This window comes from Belonocnema kinseyi, chromosome 9 (genome assembly GCF_010883055.1).
Source record: "Belonocnema kinseyi isolate 2016_QV_RU_SX_M_011 chromosome 9, B_treatae_v1, whole genome shotgun sequence".
In the NCBI taxonomy this organism is placed as follows: domain Eukaryota; kingdom Metazoa; phylum Arthropoda; class Insecta; order Hymenoptera; family Cynipidae; genus Belonocnema; species Belonocnema kinseyi.
In genome coordinates this window covers 18,555,348-18,582,676 of record NC_046665.1, presented here as the reverse complement: position 1 = coordinate 18,582,676, position 27,329 = coordinate 18,555,348, and the positions used below count along the sequence as shown (strand labels likewise).

Here is a 27,329-nt window from a genome sequence, read left to right as displayed (position 1 = left end):
GCACCAGCTGACAAAAACATCATAGCCAAGGAGAATGAAAAGAAAGAGAGGTATCGAAACCTTATAAGGGAGTTGCAACGATTGTACCCGGAATATTCTGTTTAACTGATCGTCCTTATCATCGGCGCTCTTGGAGGTGCCAAGCTCTCACTTGCTAATAGCCTAAAAAGCATCCCTACGTGTCAACAATATGCTAGAACACTTGCGGGAAAAATGCAGAAGGCGGTTGTCCTTGGGTCGCTCCGTGTTCTTAGGGTCCACGAGGCTTTTGCTGGATCGTCGTATTGATTCCTTTACAGACTGTAACCACCTATCTCACGGTTGTGAGACGTGGTTATGGCTGAAATTTTACCGCGATTTCGCTGGAAGCGGGTGCAATTTTTCAGATTAGCACCCGCTCCCGGCGAAATCCTGCGGTTGTCCTTATAACAAATTTTTAATTATATATATTGATTTTTTAATATCTTTCATAATATCTTAAAATATTTTTTAATTTAGTTTAAATCTTGTTTAGTCACATAAAATATTCAATAATAATTTGCAATATTTTAATAATCTGAAATCTTATTACATATATTATTATCAGCGTAGCAATAATTTTTATAGAATAGTTCACAGAAATTTGCAGACGGCCATGCACAGATGTCGGTTATATTTCAGATTTCTTTTGTAATACTTCCAACTAGGTTAGCCGAGAGGCTTTAGGCATTAGGAATTAGGAATTAGTTTATAAATACTTATAAAATAGACGCAATACTATAATAAGGAATCAATAAGTTCATTCATTATCCAATATTATATAGTTCGTTTTATATATAATAATTATATATGTTAAATAAATCCATTTTTTTAATGTACACAAGTTTATTTCTTCACTCCATCCACCTGGAAATATAAAAGTTATTTCAAACAAAGTACAGGACTTTCAACACAGGTTTCAACATTCTAATATTTGATTTAAGGTTTATTATTCATTCAATACCCATTCTTCCTCCTCATCTTTTTGATCCAAAATTTTCTTCCTTCCTCCCCATATTATAATAGTTTATTGAACTTGCTTAACTTGATTACTTCTAACTTATACAAACAGCAGAGTTTGAAATCTTCAGTACTTCTGTCTATATTATAAAAATAGATTTCTAGACAATTAAAATGCGATATATATATATATATATATACAAAAAGTTTTTTTTGCAAAGTTCTAATAGTTGATTATTGCATTTTCACGTGTTAATTTATATGCATACACAACTTTATACCTATAATAAATTTTAGAGGTGAAATTGATATAGTATAGTTATTTTTGAATATTTGTTAGTAAATCTAGTATAAGAATTATTATATTCTGGATGCTACCCAAATCTCAACTTTACTTTTATTTAAAAAAATTGTTTATCTGAAACACGCATTTGTCATATGATATTAACAGTAGAAAAAATGCCTAAAATAATTTTAGAAAAATTAAAAAAACAGGGGGTTTTAAAAATAAAAAATGTTCTTTTTTTGAACATGCATAAATTTGGCAATTGTAATTATATGAAAGTTTTTAAATTATTCGTAATAAGACGCAGTTTGGATAAAATAATTTTTAAAACAAATTTTCAAAACTTCTTGGATTTTTCAAAATCAAATTTATGACTGAATTTTCGAAAAAGTCCATTTTTTATTGTCTCTATTTTTTCACACAGATAGTTTACAATTTATTACATGTTTTCTCGAAAACTCAGGAGATCCCTTTTTAATATTTACAGGGGTTGTAGATGACATTGTGAGCTATCCATATGAAAGAAACTGAAGAAAATAAAAGTTGTATTTATTTGAGAAATACAGTTCGAAAACTTAATTTTGAAAAACCCGAGAAGCTTTTGAATTTTTTTCAAAAATATTTTTTGGAAACTGCACCTTATTAAAAATAATTTCTAAAAAATACACCCCAATATCATTAAAATCACCTGAGTGATTAATGTGCAAAAGAAAAGGAAAAAATTGGTTAAGTTTTAATTTCTTTTGTTTTTGAATTTTTGAACGAGTATTGTAAGGTTCTTTCTTTTAACACTTAGGAAAACGAATATTAGAATTTTATTTAAAATTGCAAACAATGGCTGGAATACTTCAGATTACTGGACATGGAATTGCGCATATTTATCAGTATTAGAGAAGAATAAAAATCAATGTTTGGTACACATAAAAAATTTGAAGTAGAAAAAATATCAAAAGCACACGTCATAAGCGAACTAAAAGTTGCTAATGTAATTGAAAAACTGAAGTGCTAATTTGATATATAACATTTAACTCCGCTAGTGTTCTGATGCTCGTCTATAAGCATCTACTTGTAAGCCTATAGATTTCCGAGTATAGTACATGTAGGACCTACCATTTGAAAATACTGAAAATATTTTATGATAGCATGGATCTCAAAAAACATTCAATGTGTGAAATCAAGTGTTATGATAAAAGAGAAAATAAAATTAAAGCATTTTTCAACCATTGTCTAATAACACAAAATTTTGTTGAGGCCATTCAATTTCAAAATATTCTTTTAAAGACGATATTCCTTATAATATATGTAAATTAATTAATGAACATACTAAAAGATTATCAAAATCAATCCGTTGCATTTCATTTCCATGAGCAAGATCTCAAAGTTAGTTCGTCGGACATGCGTCTTGTTAAAAAAGTACTAAAGACAGGATGGTGGCAAACCGTTTTAAAAATTCCCTTACTTCTACCTACTTTTTTCCTCTCACAAACTCTTTTCATTTTTCCTTAAACCATAATGTTTAAACACCAAAATTAGAATCCCTTAATACTCTAACTATAAAATCTTTAATAAATCAAGGAAAAAAATGCTGAACTTATTACTTTTCAGTTGTTTAAAGTGATTTTTTGAGAAACTCCATTACTTTTTACTTATTTCCAGGTTTCACCTCACCTGTGGCCAACCTTATTAAAGGCCTTTGGAAATGAGTTATTTGTATTAAATGAGTTATTAGTATTAAACTATTAATATTAGGTTCCTTCTTGGCAAATTTTACTAATTTTGAGATGGAATTCATCAAACTCCCAAATTGGGAAATAAAAATTTATACAATAAGTTAAATAAATCAAAGTTAAATAATCTCATATTTATTTCATTAAGAAGTTAGTAAGCAAATGTGGAATTAAATAATAATATATAAAATGATCTTTTTTTATATTTTCAAATTTTTAAAGTTTTGTAAAAAAGCACCTGACCGGAAATCAGAAGTTTTGTGGTTCGATTGCCTATGGAGTGAATGTGGAGTAGGATCTTTTTTTCAAGAAATAATTTTAATTTTAATTTTTTTATATTTATATACATCCTCATAATATTAGTATATATTTTTATTATCAAAATATATTGATTTATAAGTAAATAAGTGTCTGTCTAATTCAAAGAAGCTATTTTTTATTGAAATTATGATTGTGAAGCTTCAATAGGAAATCATTTTTCTGTTTTAGCGTAGTCAGCATTCTCTTTATAATATGCATTCACAATCGGAATTATAGTTCCGATGATAATATTTACTTAAATCACCTACCGGTACTTATTAGTTCATTCTCTTCGTCATACTGCTACTAGAACCAGAATAGTCATCTTGACATACTCGCATTACTTAACATTATAATAGGAAACATTAAATATTGGTATTAAACCAAAAAATGAGTGCCAAGGAGCAGGCTGTAAAGAGAAAGTTGGAGAGAGAGACAGCCCGACATATACATATATACCTTGCTTCCCAGATGTGAACTCAGGTCGGCGCCCAGAGCAGGTGCGTTGGCCCAAAGTCGAACCGACTTTGGCTCGCCGTAGATCGGCAGCCAAAGTTGGGCCACCTTTTATAATTATAAGATACTTTTGTCGGCCCAACCTAAACAGCCAACGTTGGCAGACAATCTGGGACCGACTGTTGGCCCGACTTTGGCTCGAACATGGACCAACCATCAGGGCAACTATGGGAAACCCTTCGTTAACGAGTAAATCTGACTACTGGCCCAACTCTGGGCCAAAGACGACCCAGAGATCGGTATAAAGGTATTGAGAAAGTTCTGAAGAAGTTAGACCGACTATTGGCCCAACAATGGCCCACGCATGGACCAACCATCGGGCCAACTATGGGACGTCTTTTGTTAACGAGTAACGTTCACTACCGGCCCAACTCCTTGCCAAAGTCGGCGCGGAGATTGGTATAAAGGGGTTTAAAAATTCTGAAGAAATTAGGTCGACTATTAGTCTAACAATGGCCCAAGCATGAATCAACCATCGGGACAACTATGCGACATCTTTCAAAATATTTCAAAATATTTTAAGTGATTTTAAAGAAGTTTAAAATATTAGAGAGGAATCACAAAAAGCATAAGAATTTTCAAGAGATTTTAGAGACCTTAAAATACTTTTTATGAGTCCAAGAGATTTTTAGTGATTTTAAGGGATTTTGTGCCATTTCAATGGATTTAATATGGTTTAATAAGTGAGTAGAGGAATTTAAAATTTTAGAAAGCATTTTAAATGACTTTAAAAAAATCAAAAGAGTTTAAGGATTTTCATGTAATTTAAAAATATTTTAAAGTATTTAAACAGACTTTTACTGATTGTCAGTGACCCATTTCTAGCTATTTTAGTCAGTGAAATTTCACTGATTCAGATTTAGAGAAAAGTATTATCCGTATTTATACCTATATGTTCCTGATACAATGGTCCTTTTTGTTCGTAAATTCAAACTCTAGCTTTTAGATATGAACAATTTAATAAACTGGAAACCCTATAAATGTTACAATATCGAATTTTAAATGAGTTTAAAATTGAATAGCTCAAAATGCGGAAAGTTCAAACTTTGAGTCGAAACCAAGACAAATAAAAATTTAAATTCGAGCATCTAAGAATAGATTGAAATATTTAAAAGCACTTATCATTTGAAATTCATTTAAGGAGTCTTATCATTTTAATATGGCTTCAAACCATTGATTGATTATTTAAGGTTGGTTTATGCCTATACTAAACTAAAATTAAATTTAAACATGTAAAATAATTTGTAAATATAAAAACTAAAATCTGAATACATTCTGTAATTATTATATAACAGAATAACTTAATCGGAAATGATGAATTCAATAATCAGATAAGCTCCTTTTTACTCAGTCTGCTTCCATCCTTCTTTATAGAGGAAGATGTATCAGTGAAGAAATTAAAAATGTAAAATTTTATTGGAACGTTGTTTGGGCTACCTTAAAAAAATGCCACTAAAAAATCTTCAAGTAACTCATTATAGCTATTCACATCATCCTCGCGAAACTCTTATCTTTTAGCAGGTCATATCTTATTACAATCGTACATATTTGCATCTTCTCTCAATTCCCGTAAGAAATTTTGTACTTTCTAGCATCATTATTTCAACGAATATTACAAAATACATACATTCAAACCTTAAAAATTAAATATAGCATATGTATATGTATATGCACACACACGCAAGCAACATGCATCCCATTGGGTCCCCATTCGGTTCCTTTTTAAAAAACTCGAAAAAACAGAAATAGCAACTTTTAAATTGTTGAAATTCGGATTCTGCGTTAGAATTCCCTATAGAAAGTCGAGAATTAATCGCAATAGTTTTTTTTGGGAAAAATAAAAAGTTAAAAAAAAAAGACGTATAACGCCTGTTGACCGCTACTTACAGATGATGCGCTTGAAGTGTTGCAAAAAAAACGATTGCGATTATTCCGTGAGCTTCTATAGGGAATTTTAACGTAGAATCCGAATTTCAACAATTTAAAAGTTGATTTTGCTGTTTTTTTTTTAGTTTTTTAAAAAAGAACCGAATGGGGACCCAATGGGGTCTTTACGGGTACTTTGTAACAGTGATCCCAGATCTGAGACGTCGTCCAATACTATCCCAGGCCTATGTCCGTGTGAATATAGTAGCAGGCGATGTAGATGACTGGATTGCGCGCGCAACCCATTTCTCCTCTTCTGAATTTGAAAACTCGAAGGTGCACGATTGCAGGTCGGAACACTTTGGTGGTTCTATTTATATCTCTATCTGCTTTGAAATAAAATGAAGAGATTGTGATTTTAATATTTCCAGATTTCGATGCTGGCGATTCTCATGATTTGAATACTTCGCGCGCCTCTTTATATGCGTATATTTTGAGGTTACGTTATTTCAAGTATAAAATATAAATTATATAAATATTAATACTATTATATATAAATATATACATATATTATTAATGATAATATTATAATTATGTTATATTATAATAGTCTTATTTATATCTTGATCCGCATTTGAAAGAAATTAAAGAAATTGGCGATTTCGGAATTCATCTCGTTTGGATAAAAACTCAATTATTTGATTGAAAAATTAATTATTTTGTTTAAAATGTAACTATTTTGTAAAAAGTGCTCTTTTCTATCAAATGTTTAACTACTTTGTTAAAATTTTTATTTTCTTTATTTGAAGGTTCATCTCTTTCGTTGAAAATAAATTTTTAAAACTGACAATTAATCTATACCATTTTTGGTTACAAAATCATGTATTTTGTTAAAAATTCGTCTTTCTTTGTAGAAACTAAATTGTTTTGTGGAAAATTTATACTTTTTGATTACAAATTACATTTTTCGGTTGAATTATCAACTGCAAATATTTGTTGGTTGTAAAGTCGTTTTGTTGTAAATGCAACTATATTGTTAAAAATTAAAATCATAATTTTTGGGTGGAAAATTCGATTATTCACTTAAAGTTGAACTACTTAGTAAAAAAAATTATTTTTTCTTATTAAGAATTCATAATTTTAGTTGAAAATTCAACTATTTTCCTTTAAATTGGGTTAAAAATTCAGCTTTTTTCTAGATAATACTCTTTTGACTTTAGATTTAAATAATTTCGTTCAAAGGTCATGTATTTTATTAGATATTGACCTTGTTCGGTAGAAATTTAATCTTTCTGGTTGAAAATGTATCATTTTTGGTCAAAAATGCTATTGTTTGGTTGAAATATCAACTGGGCATCTTCTTGGGTTTAAAAGTCGATTATTTCATTAAAAGTTAAACTACTTTGTACAAAAAAATACGTTTTTTTCAACAAGGTTTTTTAATTATGATTGAAAATTGAACTATTGGGTTAAAAGTTTAACTCTTTCATTGAAAACTCATTTTTTTTTGCTCAAGAAATTCAACTTTTTGTGTATAATTCTTCGTTTTGACTTTAAAATTAAATAATTTTGTTGAAAATTAATTTTTTTTTCTTGTTCAATTCAATTTTTTACCACAGTTTTTATCTGGAAATTGAACTATTCCATTTTTGGTTGAAACTTTATCCTGTACATTGTATTAGTTAAAACACCAATCATTTGATAGAAGATTAATTTATTTGTTTTCGATTACGATTTTTTTTAATTGAAAGAATTTTAAAATAAAATGTATTACATTTAATTTAAGGTATTAAAAATTGAAAAATAATTGATTTTACAAGATGATTCTGAATCCGTTCAAAATTAAAGAATGAATAGATATTAGTTTATAAAATTATTTTCAATTATGACTTCAAATATTATTTCCGTCTAAAAAAATTTTATTTTTAACACATTCAATTTGAAATTTTTTAATTAAAAAAAGAAAATTTCGTTAATTATTAGCTCTATTTGACCGTTTATTTAAAACAATCCATTACAAACAACTGTTCAAAACAAAAATTTAAAAAATAAATTAAGCTTTTTGAGAATTGTAAAATATTTAAAAAGAATAACAAAAATTGTTGTGATTGCTAAGAAAATTAAAATGATTTTTTATTTTGAAAAATGATTTTAAGTCAATATTTAAAAAGATTTAAACAATAAAAGATAAAAAAAAGAATCAGGACGATTTTAAGGCAATTTTTTTATTTTGCAGTTTTTTTAATTTTAGGAAAAAAATCTAATTAACAAAATATATTAATTTTCAATAGTTAAATTTCCAGATAAAAACGATTAATTTTTAATCAATCCTAGAATAGTTACATTTACAGATGGAAAAAAATTTTTAACCGAAAAAATAAATTTTTAACAAAGTTGTTAAATGGTCAACCAACAAGATGAATTTTCGATCATGAAAATTAATGATCTACAAAAAAAGACAAATTTTAAACAAAATACATGAATTTTCAACGAAATTATTTAATTTTAAAGTCAAAAAGACGAATTATCTACAAAAAGTTGAATTCTTTAAGCAAAAAAAAAGTTTTCAATCAAAGAGTTAAACTTTCAACCAAATACTTCTCTTTTTATCCATAATCATAAAACCTAGTTAAGAAAAAAAGTATTTTTTACAAAGTAGTTCAACCCTTAGTGAAATAAACGACTTTTAAACCCAAGAAGATGTACAGTTGACATTTCAACCAAACAATTGCATTTTTGACCAAAAATGATTGAAAATAATTTTATAAACTAACATCTATTTCTTCTTTAATTTTGAACGGATTCAGAATCATCTTGTAAAATCAATTATTTTTCAATTTTTAATACCTTAAATTAAATGTAATACATTTTATTTTACAATTGTTTCAATTAAAAAAAATCGTAATCGAAAACAAATAAATTAATCTTCTATCAAATGACTGGTGTTTTAACTAATACGAGTACAATGTACAGGATAAAGTTTCAACCAAAAATGGAATAGTTCAATTTCCAGATAAAAATTGTGGTAAAAAATTGAATTGAACGAGAAAAAAAAATTAATTTTCAACAAAATTATTTAATTTTAAAGTCAAAAAGAAGAATTATACACAAAAAGTTGAATTTCTTGAGCAAAAAAAATAAGTTTTCAATGAAAGAGTTAAACTTTTAACCCAATAGTTCAATTTTCAATCATAATTAAAAAACCTTGTTGAAAAAAGCGTATTTTTTTGTACAAAGTAGTTTAACTTTTAGTGAAATAATCGACTTTTAAACCCAAGAAGATGTACAGTTGATATTTCAACCAAACAATTGCATTTTTGACCAAAAATGATACATTTTCAACCAAATTAAATAGCAATAGCAAAGAAAAAAATCTGTCAGACATAAATAATTTTAAAATCTACGGTTAGAAATCAATAAATATCAACGGTCGAAGAAAGGATTGATTTGTTTCATCAAATCATTTTACAATTAACAAGTCAACAACGTTTTGGACAACATGGGTTATTTATCTTACATCTTTGAGAGGTATGGCGCAGTAACAAGACAAACAATTGGAGATTGGTTGCACACCAATAGAAAATTAGTTATTCTTAAGGAATCTTTTTGATTGAGGATTCAGCTATTTTTTTTTAAATTTAAATGTACAATTTTTGGTAGAAAACTAATTTTCATTGTTAAAATCTTATCTTGTTTATTGACGATTCAACTATTTTCTTGATTTTTGTTTGTTTGTTAAAAGTTAATGTCTTCAAGGAAAATGTTAATTATATCATTATTGGTTGAAAACTTATAGTTTTTTTTAGAGAATTAATTTTATGGGTAAAAATGAATCTGTTTTTTTAAAATCATTTTTAACAGAGATGTACAAATTCGATTTTTTGTTGTCTTATATAGGGAAAAAACGTCTTGCATAATTTACTATAACAACAATTTTATCGCTAACGATTCTGATAAATAATGTATAGAACCTGTCTGATTTTAAGTGAACTCTATCTTATTCTAAATACTTTTTATGATATTGTTTTTGGATTGAAAATTAATTTAGTTAGAAACAATTTAAATCTGTATAAAGTCTTTTACAATTTATAATAATACTATAATTTTCGTACAGACAGATTATTTAAAAAATAACGAAAAACGAGTAAAATAATGAAAAATTTAATATAATCAATAAAATTAAACAAAATTTAAATTTAAAAATAAGTCATTTTCATTTTTTATTAGTTCACATCTAAGATATTAATAAAATAATAATGCTTCCAATTGTAAAACTGCGTACCTACAAGATATTGTGTACTTTTCACAGATTTAATAAAACTCACTGATGAAGGCCACCATTGTGTGCCGAAACGTTTGAAACAACTTAATTAGTTTCAATTCACCTGACCCTAACGCCAACAGCTTACATCAACAATGTCTACAAAATTCTGTTATTTATTTAAAAATATTTGATGTCAATGTCATTTGTTTTAGTTAAAATTTGAAATAATCTTTGGAAAATTTCGTTTTTTTGATTGAATATTAACTTTTCTAAACTAAAAACTGCATTATTCTATTTTTGTTTGAAATTTGACATTTTTTATTGAACCTTGATTTTTTTTAGTTAAAAATGGAATTATTTGTTTGAAAATTTATGTATTTTGTTGAAAATTTGTGTTTTTTGTTAGAAATATAAAACTTCTTCCTTGAAAATTCATATTCTTGATTGAGAATTGAACTATTTTGTTGAAAGTTCCTTTATAGTTAGTCAAAAATTAATGTACGTAAGCTAAAATTGGATTATACCATTGTTAGTAGAGAATTGATATTTGAAGTTAAAAATTGATCTTTTGTGGTTAAAAATTCAACCATTGGTTTGAAAATGCACATATTTCGATGAAAATTCGTTATTTTGGTAGGAAATTAGTCTTCTTGTTTGAAAATTCATCTTTGTGATTAAGAACAAAACTATTAAGTTGCATATTCCGTTTTTTTGTTAAGAATTAAATTCTCTAACTGCAAATTTAACTACCACACTTTTAGTTGAACACCTAAATTTGGAATTACAAATTGATATTTATATTTTTAATCAAAAATTAATTTTTTCATTTGAAAATTCGTCTTTTTGGTAGAAAATTATTTTTCTTTGTCAAAATCTTATCTTGTTTATTGAGGATTCAACTATTTTCTTGATTTTTTTTGTTAAAAATTAATGTATTTAAGGGAAATTTTAATTATATCATTGTTAGTTGAAAAATAACAGTTTTTTGTAAAGAATTAATCTTATGGATACAAAATTATTCTGTTTTTTCTTATTCTTAACATAGATGCCAAATTCGATTTTTTTGGTCTTAAATAGGAAAAAAACGTCTTGCAGATTTTGCTATAAAAAAATGTTAATCGCTGAAAGATTCTGCTATCTAATGTGTAGAACCTGTCTGATTTCAATTAAATTCTATTTTATTTTAAATACTTTTTATAATATTTTTCTTGCATTGAAAATTAATTTAGTTGAAAATTATATTATTTCTTTAAAAATATTTTTAAAAAATAGTAAATCAATATTTGTGATTGAAAAACCATCGTTTTTGTTAAAACTTTTACTATTTGGTGTCATGTTCATCTCTTTTTATTAAAATTTTAAATAACCTAAAGAAAATTTCTTTTTTTTATTGAATATTAACTTTTATAAAATAAAAACTGAATTATGCTATTTTTGTTTAAAATTTGATATTTTTTATTGAAACTTCCTGTTTTTTAGTTAAAAATTATTCTATGGGTGAAGAATTAATCTGTATTTCATTATTCTTAACATAGGTGTCCAGATTCCATTTTTGGTCTTGTGTGAGAAAAAACGTCTTGCATAATTTACTAAAAAAATGTTAATCACTAAGAGATTCTGCTATATAATGTGTAGAACCTGCCTGATTTTAAGTGAATTCTATCTTATTTTAAATACTTTTTATATTATTGTACTTGGATTGAAAATGAATTTAGTTGAAAATTATATTATTTGTTAATTTTTTTTTTTTTAATAGAAAATTAATCTTGTATACTTAAAACGGTAGCAATTGCGGTAGCAATTTATTGAGATTTTGAGGTTAATATTACATTTTGCAATTCAAGAGCGAACTGCTCGCAGTTAAAACATTTATCAAAAAGAAGAAGGATGAAAACATAAAAAGCTATTTTTTATTTTAATCCTTATTAAAATAGTTTCTTTTTTTTCACCAAAAATTTTATAAATTTGAATGAAATTTTTGTGAAATTTGTATGAAAAATTTCAATAATTTTCAATGTATTTCAAACACGGAGTACTTTTTTCGTATTACGAAAAATGAGTAAAAGCTTAAATTTCGTGAAGTTTTTGTAGTACATTTTCGTAACTTTTCATAGCAAAAAATAGTATTTTATAGATTTTTTGTAGATATACGAATGATTTACATTGAATAACAAATAACAAATAATAGCTTAAACATTAACTTGTAATTAAAAATATACTAACCTTACCGATAGAAATCTCAGAGTATATGCTAAATATTCTCAAGTCTCTGAGAAGCTCTGGGAAATTCTCCGCAGGCACTCAGGTAGATACATTGAATTGTCCAAATAGCTCGTTCAAATGCTTTGGAGGCTTTAAAATGACCTTTCCGAAATTGAAATGAAAATACGTTCATAAATAACAAGCAGAGAGGCTTAAATTGAAATAAGAATTCGATAATAAATAACAAGCAGGCGCCCTGTATTGCGACGGTACGGGTGGCAAGGTGGTGGTAAAAGTAGTGGTAAAGGAGAAGCGTTGATTCGTATTATCCACTTTGAATTTTGATTCGATTATTATTCCTAACAATGATCCAAGAATACTTGCGCATGCTTGAACTGTGTGGCGCTCATTGGCTCTAGTTCGCGTACGTATTTAAAAATCAAGTACAGACGCGCACCGTAGCCAATGAACATCAGTCAAATCCAAGCAAGCGCAGATCAAGATAGCTTCGCTGGCATCATTAACTTCAAGAAAACACGTGCACCGTTCCATTTCTGTCTAACTCACGGTGACTCACGGATGCCTTTGTCGCACGCGTGTAGCTATCAACGAACGAGCAATCGTGACAATTTATCCAATATTTTCCAATCATGGACATAGGAAACACGGGAATAGGCATGCCATCCTAACTTGGCGAGCGGGGTTGAATCCACGGGAGGAGGAAGAATTCCTCGTGTCACACGCATATAGCAATGAAATCGAGTATTGTGACAATCGAAATCGACAATATCGTTCAGAGATTTTATATTAAGGATGATACGAGTAGGCTCTTTGTAGTGATGAACTCGAAATGATTTCTGCCTGCGGTCTTGAGTCAATTTATTTGAAATTTGATATGCTTGTTCACTGATCAGTGAATATTGCATTTATCGCATTTTTATTTCTCAGAAATATTATGCAAAAGTTTTAGGAATAACAAAAATGGCATAAAATGGAAATATTTGGAGGCTCTTTGTGATCCTCAGATATGATTGTGTAACTTGACATTTTGAAGAGACATTTTTTAGACTATTGCGAATAGATTTCTAAACTAAAATGATTAAACGTTTGATTTACATCAAGTAAAGAGTGAGAAAAGCTTATGAAAAATAACACATACAGGGTTATCAAAAATTATCAATGCCCCCCCCCCCCTATCATCGAAAATATGCGTTTTCGAGAGAAATGGTTCAGGCAAAAGTTCAGGGTTTTGGACTAGGATTTGAATGATGACCTTGAAGATGACATTCGCGTTGACCTTCAAGGTTATTTCAAGATCATCTTTTATTTTTCAAATGGAAACCCTTATTTTTGACACCACCAATCGAAAGCACGCACAATTTTACGTTCATATATGCATCAAGGACATGTGACCTGATTACCTTCGAGGTCATTCCAGGGTCTGGTAAACTCAAAAAAGCTCTAGACGGCTGATCAGCGAAAATATGCGTTTTCGAGAGAACTTTTTAAGACAAAAGTTTCACAGTTTTTTATAAGTATCTGAATGGTGGCCTTGGAGCTGATCTTGGCGTTGAGCTCAAGGTTATTTCAAGTTCAACTTTTATTTTTCAAATGGAAACCCCTATTTTTGACACTGCTAATCGAAACAACACGAAATTTCACGTTTAGATATGCCTCAAGGTCATGTGACCCGATGACCTTCGGGGTAATTCCAGAGTCGTGTAAATACAAACAAGGTTTATACGGCTGATCGGCGAAAATATGCGTTTTCGAGAGAAATGTTTCAGACAAAAGTTAAACATGCTGATAAATAGAACTTGTGTTTAAGTTATAATTTCTTTTAATGAGCGAAGATGACATTTTTCATTCAGGAAAATTTTAATTAAAAAATCTTTGTTTTGTTTTATACTTTTATGCATGGCAAGCAAGGGGCTTTGCATAAATTACAAAAACTTTTATTCTGAAATTCTCATACACGTACCCCCCTTTGTCAGGGTTCAAAAGTTTTGACCGCTCGCATTTCACATAATTTTTCACGACTACATGTTTCTTGTGAATTTAGCGGTCACCCAAAAATTACGTAAAATGATTTGGTGTGACGGAGGATTTGGTAAAATCGTACTGTTTGTCATTAATGAACGAAGTAGTTCAACTTTCAAACAAAGAAAGATTTTCATTTCTAAAAAATAGGGAAACTTTATCAAAAAGACGAATTAAAAAAAAGAGTTGAATCCTTAAATAAAACAAATTCATTTTCAAACAAAATATTAAAAATTTTAACAAAGAAATATTAATTTTCTACCAAAATAGACGAGTTCTGCACAAATTACATCAATTTTAACCTAAATAGTTGAAAAAAAACAACCAATCAGTTGAATTCTCTACCAAACTGTACAGTTTTCAAGCCAAAAAGACGGATTTTCAAAGCCAAGAAGACGAATTTTCAAAGCTAAAATATGGATTTTTAACTAAGACCAAACAAGTTTTCAAGAAAGTCGTTAAATTTGTATCGAAATGCATACTTTGTTATTATACAATTAATTAATCAGTATAATACAGTTAAGCAGTATAATACAGTTATTAAGCAGTTCCTGAAATTTATCCTATTTTTTGTGAAATTGGTCTGTTCCTGCTTCGATATCAATTGATTTTTTTTATGTGTGGTATTGATGTGTTGATGGTATTAATAGTTTTCATTTGCTCGAACGGTTGGTTATCGGTCACTTAAGTGGGTTTCTCCGAGTAATTTTAGTATGGCGCGATGATTGTTCCTTGATGGATGGTGTAGATGCTATCAGGAATATTTTCTTTGTTTTCAATCCAAATATGTTGATTTTCTTCGTTGATGGGTATTTTACACACTTTGGCTGTTTTAGGTGCTAGGAATTCTTTCTCTTTAATTAATTTTGTTTTATTGTTGTCCATTACAAGGTAAGTTGGTGTTATTGCGTGGCGAGAGAATTTATTAAGGAAAGGCTGACTTATAACTCTATCTTCCGATAATGAAAAATCGTGATTGACTAAATGGAATAGGTGAATTTTGCCCAAATAATTTAAATGGCATGCTTCATTTGTATATTCCAGGTCGTTGCCCATCGCGAATTTCTTTTTATATTTAAAGGCTGATAGGTTGGGGATGGTTCCTTTTTCAATTAAATTTATCGCGGCCACTGTATCTTATAGTTATTTATATTCTTGTCCTTCACTTCTTCCTCGTATTGATTTAAGTTCTCCCCATATAGTAGCGATTTTGCTCATTACTCGTATTGGATTTGTTGCTCCATTTCCTCCTGGGAAATTTCTTCTTGAAATGGTTCCAATTCCTGATCTAGTATATGCTTTACTTGTGGAGGTCTCATTTGGTGATGGCCTTGTTGAAAATTTTGCGTTTTATTTGAGAAGTACTTGGCTGCGAAGTGTCCAATTTTTCCACACTTATGGCATGTCATTTTTGCTCTTTCTGCCAGCGGTATAGTTTGGTTCAGTGCTTTAGCGCCTGTGCTTCCTGAAGTATTAGTTTCTTGACGTGCGGGAGGTATTGGTCGAGGTACGAAGCGAGGTGAGGGTCTTGGTGTAGGAGGAGCGTTTGTTAAAGGTTGGGCCTCTCTCAACCACATCTCATATTCAGTTGCTACCTTTTGCGCTTCTGCGATGTTAATTGGTCTCATATACCGAACTTGTACTCCTATTTCCCTTCTGAGATTTATCATGTATCGGTTGACATTTTCTTGTTCTTCAATTTCTAATCTAATTCTCCTTTCTTTTTCGTCTGTAGTGAATTGTGCTTGAACTGCATATTTGAGTTAATTAATGATTTGTTTCAACCGCAAGAGAAATTTGGTACTGTCTCCGTTTGTCCTTGTTTGTATGAGTCGAGTTTGCTTTTTATTGATAGGACGGAACCGGTTTGTTTGAGATCTTGTCTCAATGTCTCGTATAATTCGGAAAGGTGTTGATACGAGAAAATCTTATTTTTCTTTCAGCTTGGCCCAGTATTTCTTCAGATAATATAAAATCAAGCACCAATTGTGGTTTAGAACACTGTGATTCTGATCGTGTGACGATTTTAATTAAGTCTTCGACGCTCATGTCGTCTTGTCCATTTAAAGGACGAATGGCTCTAATAAGATCTTTGGCTGGGATTCCTTCATTGCGTCTCATTGGTATGGTTATGGTATTCCTAGTTTCCGTTAGGTTCATTCTTTTCATTGCTTTAGTACTATTCAAGAGATAAAGTGCCCACCTTCCGAATGATTTGTAGTAATAGATCATGCGCGGACTGAGTAGAAGACTGGGCTCGAGTTGGTGATTGTGTAACTCTGTGACAGTCTTATAGTTATTAAACGCCAGTGTGGTGTCTATCGACCTATTTTATCTTGTCGGGTCTCTTCCTTACGCGTACAAAGGTATGTGTACTCTTGAGTATTTTAATACAGTGAAATGGAGACACAAATCGTTATAAACTTAAGTTTAAGAAGGAGACTTATACTCTTTGGAGTTTTAGATAGTTTTATAATTAGATAAATTCTTACACCGTAAGTGGGATGCTGTCGGAAGAGTGACTCGTCGCTCTGCTATCAATGTTGCTGAGTCGGCCGATTGTCTTTGCTATCACTGCTGCTAAGTAGGCTGCTTGGCTGTCCCTTCACGCAGATGCGTCTTCCATCTGATTGCGGGCCTCGTAGGGTTTTACCGAAGTGTGTCTCGCACTATTTCACTTTTATTAGCGGGATTTTACCATAGTAATATCCCGGAGTTGCTTTGCGTTGAATTCGTAAAATTCTTTTTTCCTGGGTCCATAGATTTGAGGCCTTTCACAGGTATTGACTTCTATTGGATTCCTTTTCTTAATTTCATCCACAGATATTTAAAGGTCGAAAAGACAATCCTAGCAGGATCGCCAAATGTAATGATTCAGAAATCAAGATTCTGTTTTTTTAACTAGTGATATCTCTTGATGAGATATCACGATTCTTTATTAGAGATTCAAAGTAAAATGCCGTTCTGGGTAGTCAAAAGAACTGGCTCTATGAGCCTTGCGTTCTACAATATATACACCTTGCCGGACGCTAGGTGGGTGAAACTCTTGCTATCCTTCACAATTTTAACTAAAATAATACTTTTATTTTAAATAAAAACAGTAGGGAGATATGCATGTTTAGGCTAAGTCAATCAGAACCACAGCACTTTAGTTAATAAAATAACGCCGTAAAAGCGCGGTCTTTATTATAAATAGATTAGAACTTTGTATTTAAAATTGTATAAAATCAACAGAACTTATTGTTTGGTCAACACGGACTTACGAGGCGAGAAAAGAAAATTGAGAAGCCAAGCAACAAGATTATGTGTAAGAGAGAGAGAGAGAGCACGAAAACGATAAGACTGGCTTAGACATAAAGTTAGACATTACGCAATATGGAAATCAAATACAAGGGCAATTCCAAGAAATATAAATGTAATGAAGAACGCAAATAAAATAAAAAATGAGAACACAATTAAAAAAATTGATAAAAACAGTGAACTAATGTCCAATTCACAACATTTCGCCCGCTTTCATCCTCGACGAAATAGGCTCACAATCACTGCACTTAAGATGAAGGTGGAAGAAGGCACAATTTATCGATTGGCCGCTCGAGTGTACTAGTCTTTTTATTGAGAGTGACAACCCGAACTATGCCATCCTTACCAGGATGAAGCTTTATAACCCGACCCATAGTCCATTGAGTAGATGAAAGGTTGTCATGTCGAATGAGAACTAAATCTCAAATCTGTATTGATGGCGATGAAGTAGTCCACATGGATCGAGGTTCAAGTTCTTTCAAATAGTCAGCTGACGAGCGTTTCCAAAAATGATCACGCATTTGCTGGATCAACTACCAGCGAGTCAATCGATTTGGAAGAACGTCTGCAAGCGATGGTTCTGGAACTGCATTCAGTGGACATCCAATGAGAAAATGTCCTGGTGTGAGGGAAGAAATGTCTGTTGGATCATCTGACTAATCTCTGAGAGGCCGAGAATTAAGGCAAGCCTCAATTTGTGCTAATAGAGTCGCCATTTCTTCAAACGTCAATGTAGAGTCTCTAATAACTCGACGAAGATGGAATTTCGTTGAATTAACTGCAGCTTCCCATAAACCTCCGACGTAAAGTGCTGCGAGAGGATTGAATCTCCAATGGGTACCATGCCAAGCAAGGTATGTAGCGACTGAAGCAAACTCTGCTAATGCCGCAGAAAACATTTCCCGTAGTTGACGATCTGCTCCCACAAAATTCGTACCTTCGTCACTAGACAACGTTCGACAAAGACAACGACGAGAAGTGAAGCGAATATAAGCAGCTATGGAGACTTCTGCAGTGTAATCGGAAACCAGCTCGAGGTGAAAGGCAAAACAGACAAAAATACGAATCCAGGCTTTGTGGGAATTATGACCTAGTCCTTTGCATGTGCGAACATTGATGGGGCCAGCATAGCCTACCCCAGTGTTGATGAAATGCTCGCTCAGGTGGAGTAATGTGGATGGAAAAGAGGTCACCAATCAGTTGCTGCACTGATGAATCAATGATCGTACCAAACTGCGACCTCAAAGAATCCAATAAGATTGTCGTAACGTTCCAAGGGTAAGTTGGACACCCCTATGAAGATAGCGAAGATGGCACTTGCGGATGATAACAGTTGTAAGAATTAACTCAGGAGGTAGAATCAGTGGATGCTTCTCATCATAAATTAGAAGACCTCCGGCACGAAGAAGTTGACCATCAAAAAACGGAGTCAACTTTATCATAGTGCTACACTTAGAAATCTGAAATTTATTTTTTAGAGCAGTGATTTCATTAAGAAAATAGCGACTTTGTTCTTGCTAAATCCATAATAAAAGAGTTGTTTGAAGATCTAATGCAACTAAAGTCCGAGAAATAATAATAGAACGACATTTCAAAGCGTCTCGAAAACGAAGACAACAAGCAGTAACTCGTAGTAATTTGTCCAAAGAAGAATAACGACTCAGAAGCTCACACGGTTCATTAACAAGAACTGCTACGTTGACAGTAACTCGACGTTCTTCTTTGGCCACTGTGTTCTCTGGAGGACCAAGCAGAGATGACAACCCGCGAGAAGCACAGTCAGCTGGATTATCTGCACCCGGAAAATGATGTCAAATTGCTGAAGTAACGATCGTTTCGATTTCCGAGGCCCGATTTACGATGTATGTCATCCATCTTGTAGGAACAGCTGAAAACCAATGAAGTGTGTTCAAAGAATCAGACCACAAATGTAGAGCAGTATCAAAATGCAGTTGAATTTGAAGGTGAGCGACTAGACGAGCTAAAAAAACTGAGGCACATAGCTCACGACGAGAAAGTGGACCAGTTTGAACAGGAGCGACTTTTGTCTTTGAAGAAATGAGTCCAATAAAACAATTTCCGTTAGGCGAAATTGTCTTTAAATAAACGACAGCACCGTATGTTTCTTCAGAAGCGTCAACAAAGCCATGAAGCTCGAAACAGCACATCGTCGAACGAAATTATATCCACCGAGATACCCTAACTGCGGAAAGACGAGGAAGATCTTCATAATATTTTATCCATCAATTACCAGCTCTTTCAGGCAAAGGATCATCCCAGAATAAATTAAGCTTCCAGAGTTCTTGGATGACATCTTTAATAGGCCTAAGATCAACCTGGAAACTAAAACAATCGGTACTGAGGTTCCAAGTCAACAGAAGCATCAAAACCGATGTTTCTGATTGCCATGATATATCTGGAGATAACGCGTGCAGATCCTCTGCAACGTGCTGATTAGCTCATGACTGTTTGAATTCCACTTTTTGAGCGGCAGACCGCCCGCCGTAAAGGCACCACGTAGTTGGTTGTGTAATTCAATAGCATCTTCCAAATTATCCGCTCCTGATAAGACATCATCGACGTAGATGCCATTTTTTACCACTTCAGCAGCCAAGGGATATCCATCCCCTTCATCAAGACCAAGCTGCTGAACGGTGCGAAGATCTAGAGATGGGGCACAAGTCAGACCATATGTGAAAGTACTGCGTCGAAATACTTGCACTGGCTCATTTTGACTTCCTCGCCACAGAATAAGTTGGAGATCCTGATCATCTTGGTGGACGATGATCTGTCGATACATTTTTTCGACATCTGCAGAAAAGACAATGAAGTGAAGATGCCACTGCAGCAAGATATCTGAAATATTTCATTGTAATTCTGGCCCTGTATAAAGACCCTCGTTCAATGAAATGTCTCGACTATATCGTCGAGAACCATTAAAACCGACTCGTAGTTTCGTGGCTGAACTAGATTCACGCCAAATTCCATGATGCAGAAGAAAAAATGACCGCGAGATGCTCCTTGGATCTGTAGGGATGTTGATGGAGTCCATATTCTAAAGTAAATGGTGTTCTTCCATGAATTTGGCATACGCTTCTTAGAGATGAACATCTCGTTTGAGCCGCTGTTCCATATGACATAACATGCGTAGAGTTGCAGAGTAGGAATCTCCTAACGATGTTACGTCACTCTTGATGGGCAGATGCATGACGTATCTCCCATCTTTAGTCCTAGAGTGAGTCTTTTGGAAAAGTTTTTCACACTCTTCTGCCTCAACTGTTCGGAAAGGTTTAGGAAGCACGACTTCTGAATCCTCCCAACATTTTTGAATATTACATTATTCAATATGAACTATTCAAAAATATGAATTATTCATATGAAAAAAATTGCTTAAACAAATCCGATTTGTTGAAATGCTAAAAAATTAATTAACCAATGTTAATAAATATTCTACTAGCCTAATAGTAATAATTTTTAGGAAAAGAAACGAATTTTCGAGAAAAAAATTAATTAAACAAATTCCATTTGTTTGAATAATTGAAAATTAATTAACCAATGATAATGTATATATCCAATAGACCAATATTAATCATTTTCAGTAAAAAAAAACGAGAATACAGTCTTCAAAAGCTCGATTTTATAAAAAATTGACATTTTTGGTTTTAAGTATGAGAAATAAAATTCTTCGTTGGATAATTCTCCACAGGCCCCCACACTTTCCCGTGACATTTTTTCAAAGCCCAAAAAATTATTCTAAAAAAACCAAAAAAGTGATTTTTCCCCATGCATTTTACATGGGAAACTTCAAGTCAAAACCGGCACTTGTTGAAATGAAAAAATAGAAAATTAGGCGATTTCCTTTTTCAGATTTGGTATAAAATGGGGGGGAGGGGGATCGTTGCCCTCTAGCATGTAAAAAAATGTTGTTACGCATTTTTGTACATTTTTGATATATATTAGGGTGGTCCAAAAAAGCATCAAAACATTTTTTTTCACTCTAGAGGGTAAGTCACCCCCAAAAGTTGCGATTTCTGAGAAAATAAATCCTAATTTGTTTTTTAAAATACAAAGGTTTGCACGTGCCATCGGACACTTTTAAATTCAGTTTGATTAACATGAGTAAATTTCGGATTTTCGAAGAGTTGAACTCATGCTCCAGGGTTTCATGGAAATCTGTCAACTTTTTTTAGGGTTGAAGAGGAGTATCTACGAAATAAAACCATACTAAGAACTTTTATTTTTAACCCACCCTCACCCCCGTGCAGTGCCCCAAATGTGACTCAGAAATTTTAAAAAAGTACATTTTGAGGTATCATTATGAATTTTCTACAATTTCTGTCATCATTTGAGTCGCTTCCAATTTTTTAAAATTTTAAAATTGGATTCTCTTATGCTATTTATTATTCAAATGATTATGAATAAATTGTACTAATTTCTCAAAATTAACTCAAGTAATGTTTTTATCTTTTGTTTATTATAAATCACCTAAAATATAACACTTAATCCTCATAAATGTTGTTCAGAGAAAATGTTGAAACTCGAATCATCTTTCGCATTATCGAATTTACTTTTTTATAATATAATCATAGTAATGTTTACAAAAATATGAAAAATTCAATAATAAATACACTTATATACTTTAAATTTGATTATCACTTATGCTTTATTTAGTAGTGCAAAAAAAGATGTTAGCTATCCATAGTCAATTTAAAGGGAATTAAAAAAAAATCATTGTATAAACCAAAGCTTTTAGCAGAATTTTCTATTACTCGGAGTCAGTCAATAATACATTAAATTCGGAAAATTTGATTTTAAAAATAATTTGAAAAAATGCATATTTGTTTGAAAAATTAAAAAATTGTTAACATATTTTTTTTATTCACTATCCACTTTAAAAAATAATTTTATGTATTCTATTTTGTTTAGATATGAGCAAAAAATTCTTGAGGAAATAAAAATTGTTTAAAGAAATAGATATTTGTTAAAAATTAGAATAAATGTGTGAAAAGTAGCATAGGATATCAAGTAGAAGAAAAAATGGACATCTCAATTTCTAGAAGTTTTGTAAATAAACAATATTTAATTATTTAAATGATTACAGAATGTTTTTAATAAAATTTACTACTCTAAGCAATGAACAAATATTACAGTTCAATCAGAAAATACGATTTTTTAAGATATTTTTTGTGAATAAATAATTGCTTAAATAATATGCATTTATTTAAAGAATACAGCATTGTTTAAAAAGTCATGTGAAGTTAGTGTCCATTAGTAATTACTTGCATGATAAAGACGACAGAAATTGATAAAAATTAACAATAATACATAAAAATGTTTTTCTTTTTAAAGCTTTAGGCCATAATTGTGGCGCTGCAGGGGAATAGGCGTGTGGGTTGGTTAAAAATAAAAGTTATTGGTAGGGTTTTATTTCGTAGATACTCCTTTATACAGAACTTGTTCATATATCTCGTTATTTCCAAGAAAAATGCAAAAATTCCATTTTATGCAAAATGATTCTTATTGCCACACCAATGGTTTAGCTTGCATTTAATTTTTGAATATATTTATCCAACAGTTTTTCGACCAATGATAAGATACTTATATCTTACAGAAGCCCAAATTTAACAAAAGATTGTCAAAAAACAGAAGTGTGGTTTTTTAAAAATGAAAACTGACATTACAATTTTTTTTTTTAATTTAAGGTTTTACAAATTTACATTGTTTCATTGAGAAAAATTGCAGGTATTTCGTGTGCAAATTCCATAAAAGTGGCAGCTGTCCGGCAAAACAGGTATCTTGAAGGACGGAGCATTCCAGTTAAAAAATAGACACACACACCGACCGAACATAACACAGCTGAAGGAGAAAGAATTTAAGCGCGACTTGCATCGTGGTGTCACTTCATCGCCAAGAAATTATAGACAAATTTACGATGAAGTTCGGTTTTCGTAAGTATTATAATTGCTACTATAAGTATTACACTTGGTTATAACTGGTCAGGGAATTCTGGAAAGTCATAGAGTTTTATACTGGTTAGAGGCTATCAGCGAAAATCTGAAAGAGTCAGGGAATTTTCTGTATACTCAACTTCAAATTTAGGGGTCATCACAAATTATGTAAGGTTAAACTCTTCTCGTTTAAAACAACAATCTGTTTTGTTTGACATTTCAACCAATACATTTTTCGTTAACAATTCATCTATCTTTTTGGTGGAAAATTTATATTTTTGGTTACAAATTGAGTTCTTTTGTTACATTCTTTTATTTATTGAATAAAAAGTCTTGATTCTTTCAAAGTTCAATTCAACTATTTTGTTAAAGATCCCTTTTTTTGCCTGAAAATTTTTTCTTTCTAATTGAAAATTTGATTAATTCATGTTTCATTAAAAATAGATCTATTTCATTTAAATGTATTGTTGTTAAAAATTCCTTTTTTTGTTAAAAATTAATCTACTTTGTGGTTAATTAAATACTTCTAAGCTATTTGTTTTGTAAAAATTTTCGTTAAATGAGATCTTCCTCCCCTTCCCTTCCTTCGTCCTAAATAAATAGTAAGATTTATTGCCCCCTCCCTCCCCAAACATGGTACGTAATTTGTGGATGACTTAAGAAATTTCTGTGTGACTGCTGTCACTAAAAGTCTTTAAAATACATTTACAAACAAATATTTGGTTACATTACTATTATTGATCTCCTACAAGTAATGTTTTTCTATACCTCAAAGATAAATTTTTCAAGGTTAGGGAAAATAAAAAATTAATAAGGGATATTCAGGGGATTTTGTCGAACCCCCGTATGAAGAATTTATAAATATTAATAATCAAAGTTTTAGATGATAAAATACTTACTATAACGTAACATTTTTACATATTGTTAATGTGGTTTTAAACACAAATTTTCAAGAAGTAAAACATTTTCAAAAGGTTTGATTTATTTCAGGCATCCTGAAGCCGCTGTCAATGCAACATTCGCTCGTTGCGAAAATGCAATGTATAGGTGGCGTCAAAAAATTAATCCCCCAAAACCTGATTCACTAGCATCCTACGCTCGAATATTAAATACTAACCAGTGGAGGAACTTGAGAGATTACAATGGAGGAAGGATCCATGTTTCTTCCGTAATTGACCCAGATTTGTCAACATCAGTCATATATCTGGACCTAGAATTTGGTCCTCTTGTCTTTAAAAACAATGGGCTCGTTTTTGTTGATGCAACGTTCAAAACAGTACCAGCAATCGTTGGAGCTTATTAGTTTCTAACACTGATTGGAGTTACACGCGATCACGTAAGAGTTCTTATTTTTCTGTTATGTATATTCTAAGTATTGCTTTTAAATTTATAAGAATATATACATATTAAAGATCTAAAGAATAAGAGCAGTCCATTTATCTGAAATGAAAACTTCTAACCCAGGTTTACTAGTGGAATAATGACGCATTGAAGCTTTATATAATATTTGCAAAGAACCTCAAATTAAAAACTTTTAAAGACTTAATATTCAGTATATCGTTACAATTTTAAGAAACTTCAAGTTTTTTATTTTATCAATCTAAAATTTTCCAATTTTGCTGATAATAATATTTAATTAGAATAATATTTCAAGTGGAACATATTAAAAGATTCCACTTAATATGTTTAATTTATTGAGCATTTGATGGGCAAATTGCTTAATGACAATTTTTTTCCGACTGAGTTATTTTGAAATCGGACAGGGATTGCATGCTAAAAATGCAAATAGTAATTTAACAGTGGAGTATTTTGTTTCAGTGCATTCAATATCAATCTAATTTTGTTTATTTCAAATGTTTAAATTGTTCATTTTAGGAGATTTAATTTTTATTGTTGATACTTCAATTTTCAGGTATTATACTTTTTACTATTTTCCTGTAGTCTTGTTCGCTTTAAAGAAATTAGTAGTTTAGCAAATGCGAAACCAAAAAATTAAAATTAGCGAACCTGAATGTATTCGATTAAACAGTGGCTAATTTTTGCGTTTTCGTATGTTTGGTATTTCTTAAGCGATTAATTGGTTGTGGCTGAACTGTACAAGCTTTTGATTTTATCTGCACTACAAATTAAAAAAATCGTTGGTTTTAATTTCTGATTTATGTTCTATATGCAAACTATCCCTTTTGCTTGGGCAGTTATGGAACGCTAAACGACAGCAGCTTACGCAGTCGTGTTTGCAGAGTTCAAGAGACTAATTCCTGGATTTGTAATTGGTGAAGCTATGACCGACTATGATAAGGCTCTTCAGGCGGCAAAGAGGCAGGAGTTTCTAGGGGTTACTCTCCATGGATGCCTCTTTCATTACGATCAGGTACATATAAATCCAAATTTAAAAAATTCAAATCCAATAAAAATGGCAGTAAGGTGCATAAATAATAATATAAAAATATGTAAATTTCAAGTATCTTTAAATATTCCAATCATTTCATAAAATTGAAATACATGCTTCTGAGTGGTAAGTGTTAAATATGAGTTGAAGTCAGAATTCTATAAATTGAAATGAACTATTTCCATCTCTAACCAGTAAGTATTATATATGCATAAATTGTTAAATTCCTAAATACATTGCAGGCGCTCGTCAAAAAATCAGTCGAAATGGATTTAAGAGAATTTTTCGGAGAGAGTCAAGAAGGTCACCACACGCTATCCCTGATTTTGGTTTTGCCTCTGCTGCCACCAAATGACATTCAGAATGCCTACCAGGAGATTCGGAACTCTATTAGTGCTGAAACCAGGCAAGTTATGGAGCCTTTCTTTGCGTACTACGAAACTGAATGATTACGTATAGTGACTCCTCAGGTTTTCAGCGTCTATGGATTGTTGAGACGTACCGATAACGATTTGGAGTCTTATCATCGTGAACTCAAACAAATATTTGGTACGCACCCGACCATTTCGATCTTTACCCGTAAGTTTTCATGCTGATGAGATTTCGTAACATGATTGGTGAAAATGTCCTCTGAACTACTGCGTAACCCTTTTCAAGCTCGTTCAATCGCTTTGCAATAATGTGTACGTGGCTGTACGAATATCTTTAAAGGTGCTGAAAATCATGGACTTTTAAAATTCAACCACTTCTGATTGTTTAAATTTTTCACGCTGTTCATTAGAAATTTCTGTTCATTACAGGAAAACTTATTCATCACCAGGAAGGACTCCGAATAGACCTGCAGTCGATTGAGCAAGGTCATCAAGTAAGCAGGTTGCGGAAATTTACGAACGTAATCAAAAATAGACTAATCTTCGAAACCTGGTCGAGACTCCATGCAGGTAATCTTTCTGCCCGAACTTTCTTGGAAGAAACTGTTGATATTTTCGTGAACGGAGTTACCCGAACTTAAGATTTTATTATAAATTAAAATAGCGATTGCTTTACAATAAATTGTTTATAAATCGACTGATCCACGCAATATCTTGTTAAATAAAATGTGTTTAATAAAAAAGAACCATAGAGATTTGTATAAAATCTGGTAAGAAATGAACTAAGCCCTCCAACATTAGGACTAAATAATAATAGCTACTTCCACCTGAAGGAATAGAGAAAACATGAAAACCCAAATAACTATTGTTAAATAAACAATTCCAACCAAGTCTATAAATCTACGAACAAATAAAGTTATCTAATGTTAATGTGTACTTTTTCTTTCTATTTACATGTGTGATTGTTTTTCAATAAATAGTGTATAAGTCGAATGACCAATGCATTATGAGATTGAGCATAACTTAATAAAGTTATTTTAAGTTTAAAAATGAGCACTGTATGAAACGACCGGTAAAATCGAGGATAATATTGTCATTCTTATTTTTAACTAATTTTAAAATATAACTAAAGTCAAAATTTA

General features: G+C 31.1%; 1 protein-coding gene across 1 annotated transcript in view; it reads left to right on the top strand.

Annotated features, from left to right (window-relative positions):
* Nucleotides 1–23,406, top strand: part of LOC117180893 (histone-lysine N-methyltransferase SETD1B) — a 436,186-nt gene extending 412,780 nt beyond the window's left edge. Inside the window, exon 8 of the mRNA XM_033373481.1 lies at nt 23,222–23,406. Coding sequence (XP_033229372.1) covers nt 23,222–23,307 — 86 coding nt within the window. The 3' untranslated portion in view covers nt 23,308–23,406. The remainder of the gene's footprint in view (nt 1–23,221) is intronic.
* Nucleotides 23,407–27,329: the final 3,923 nt, after the last annotated feature.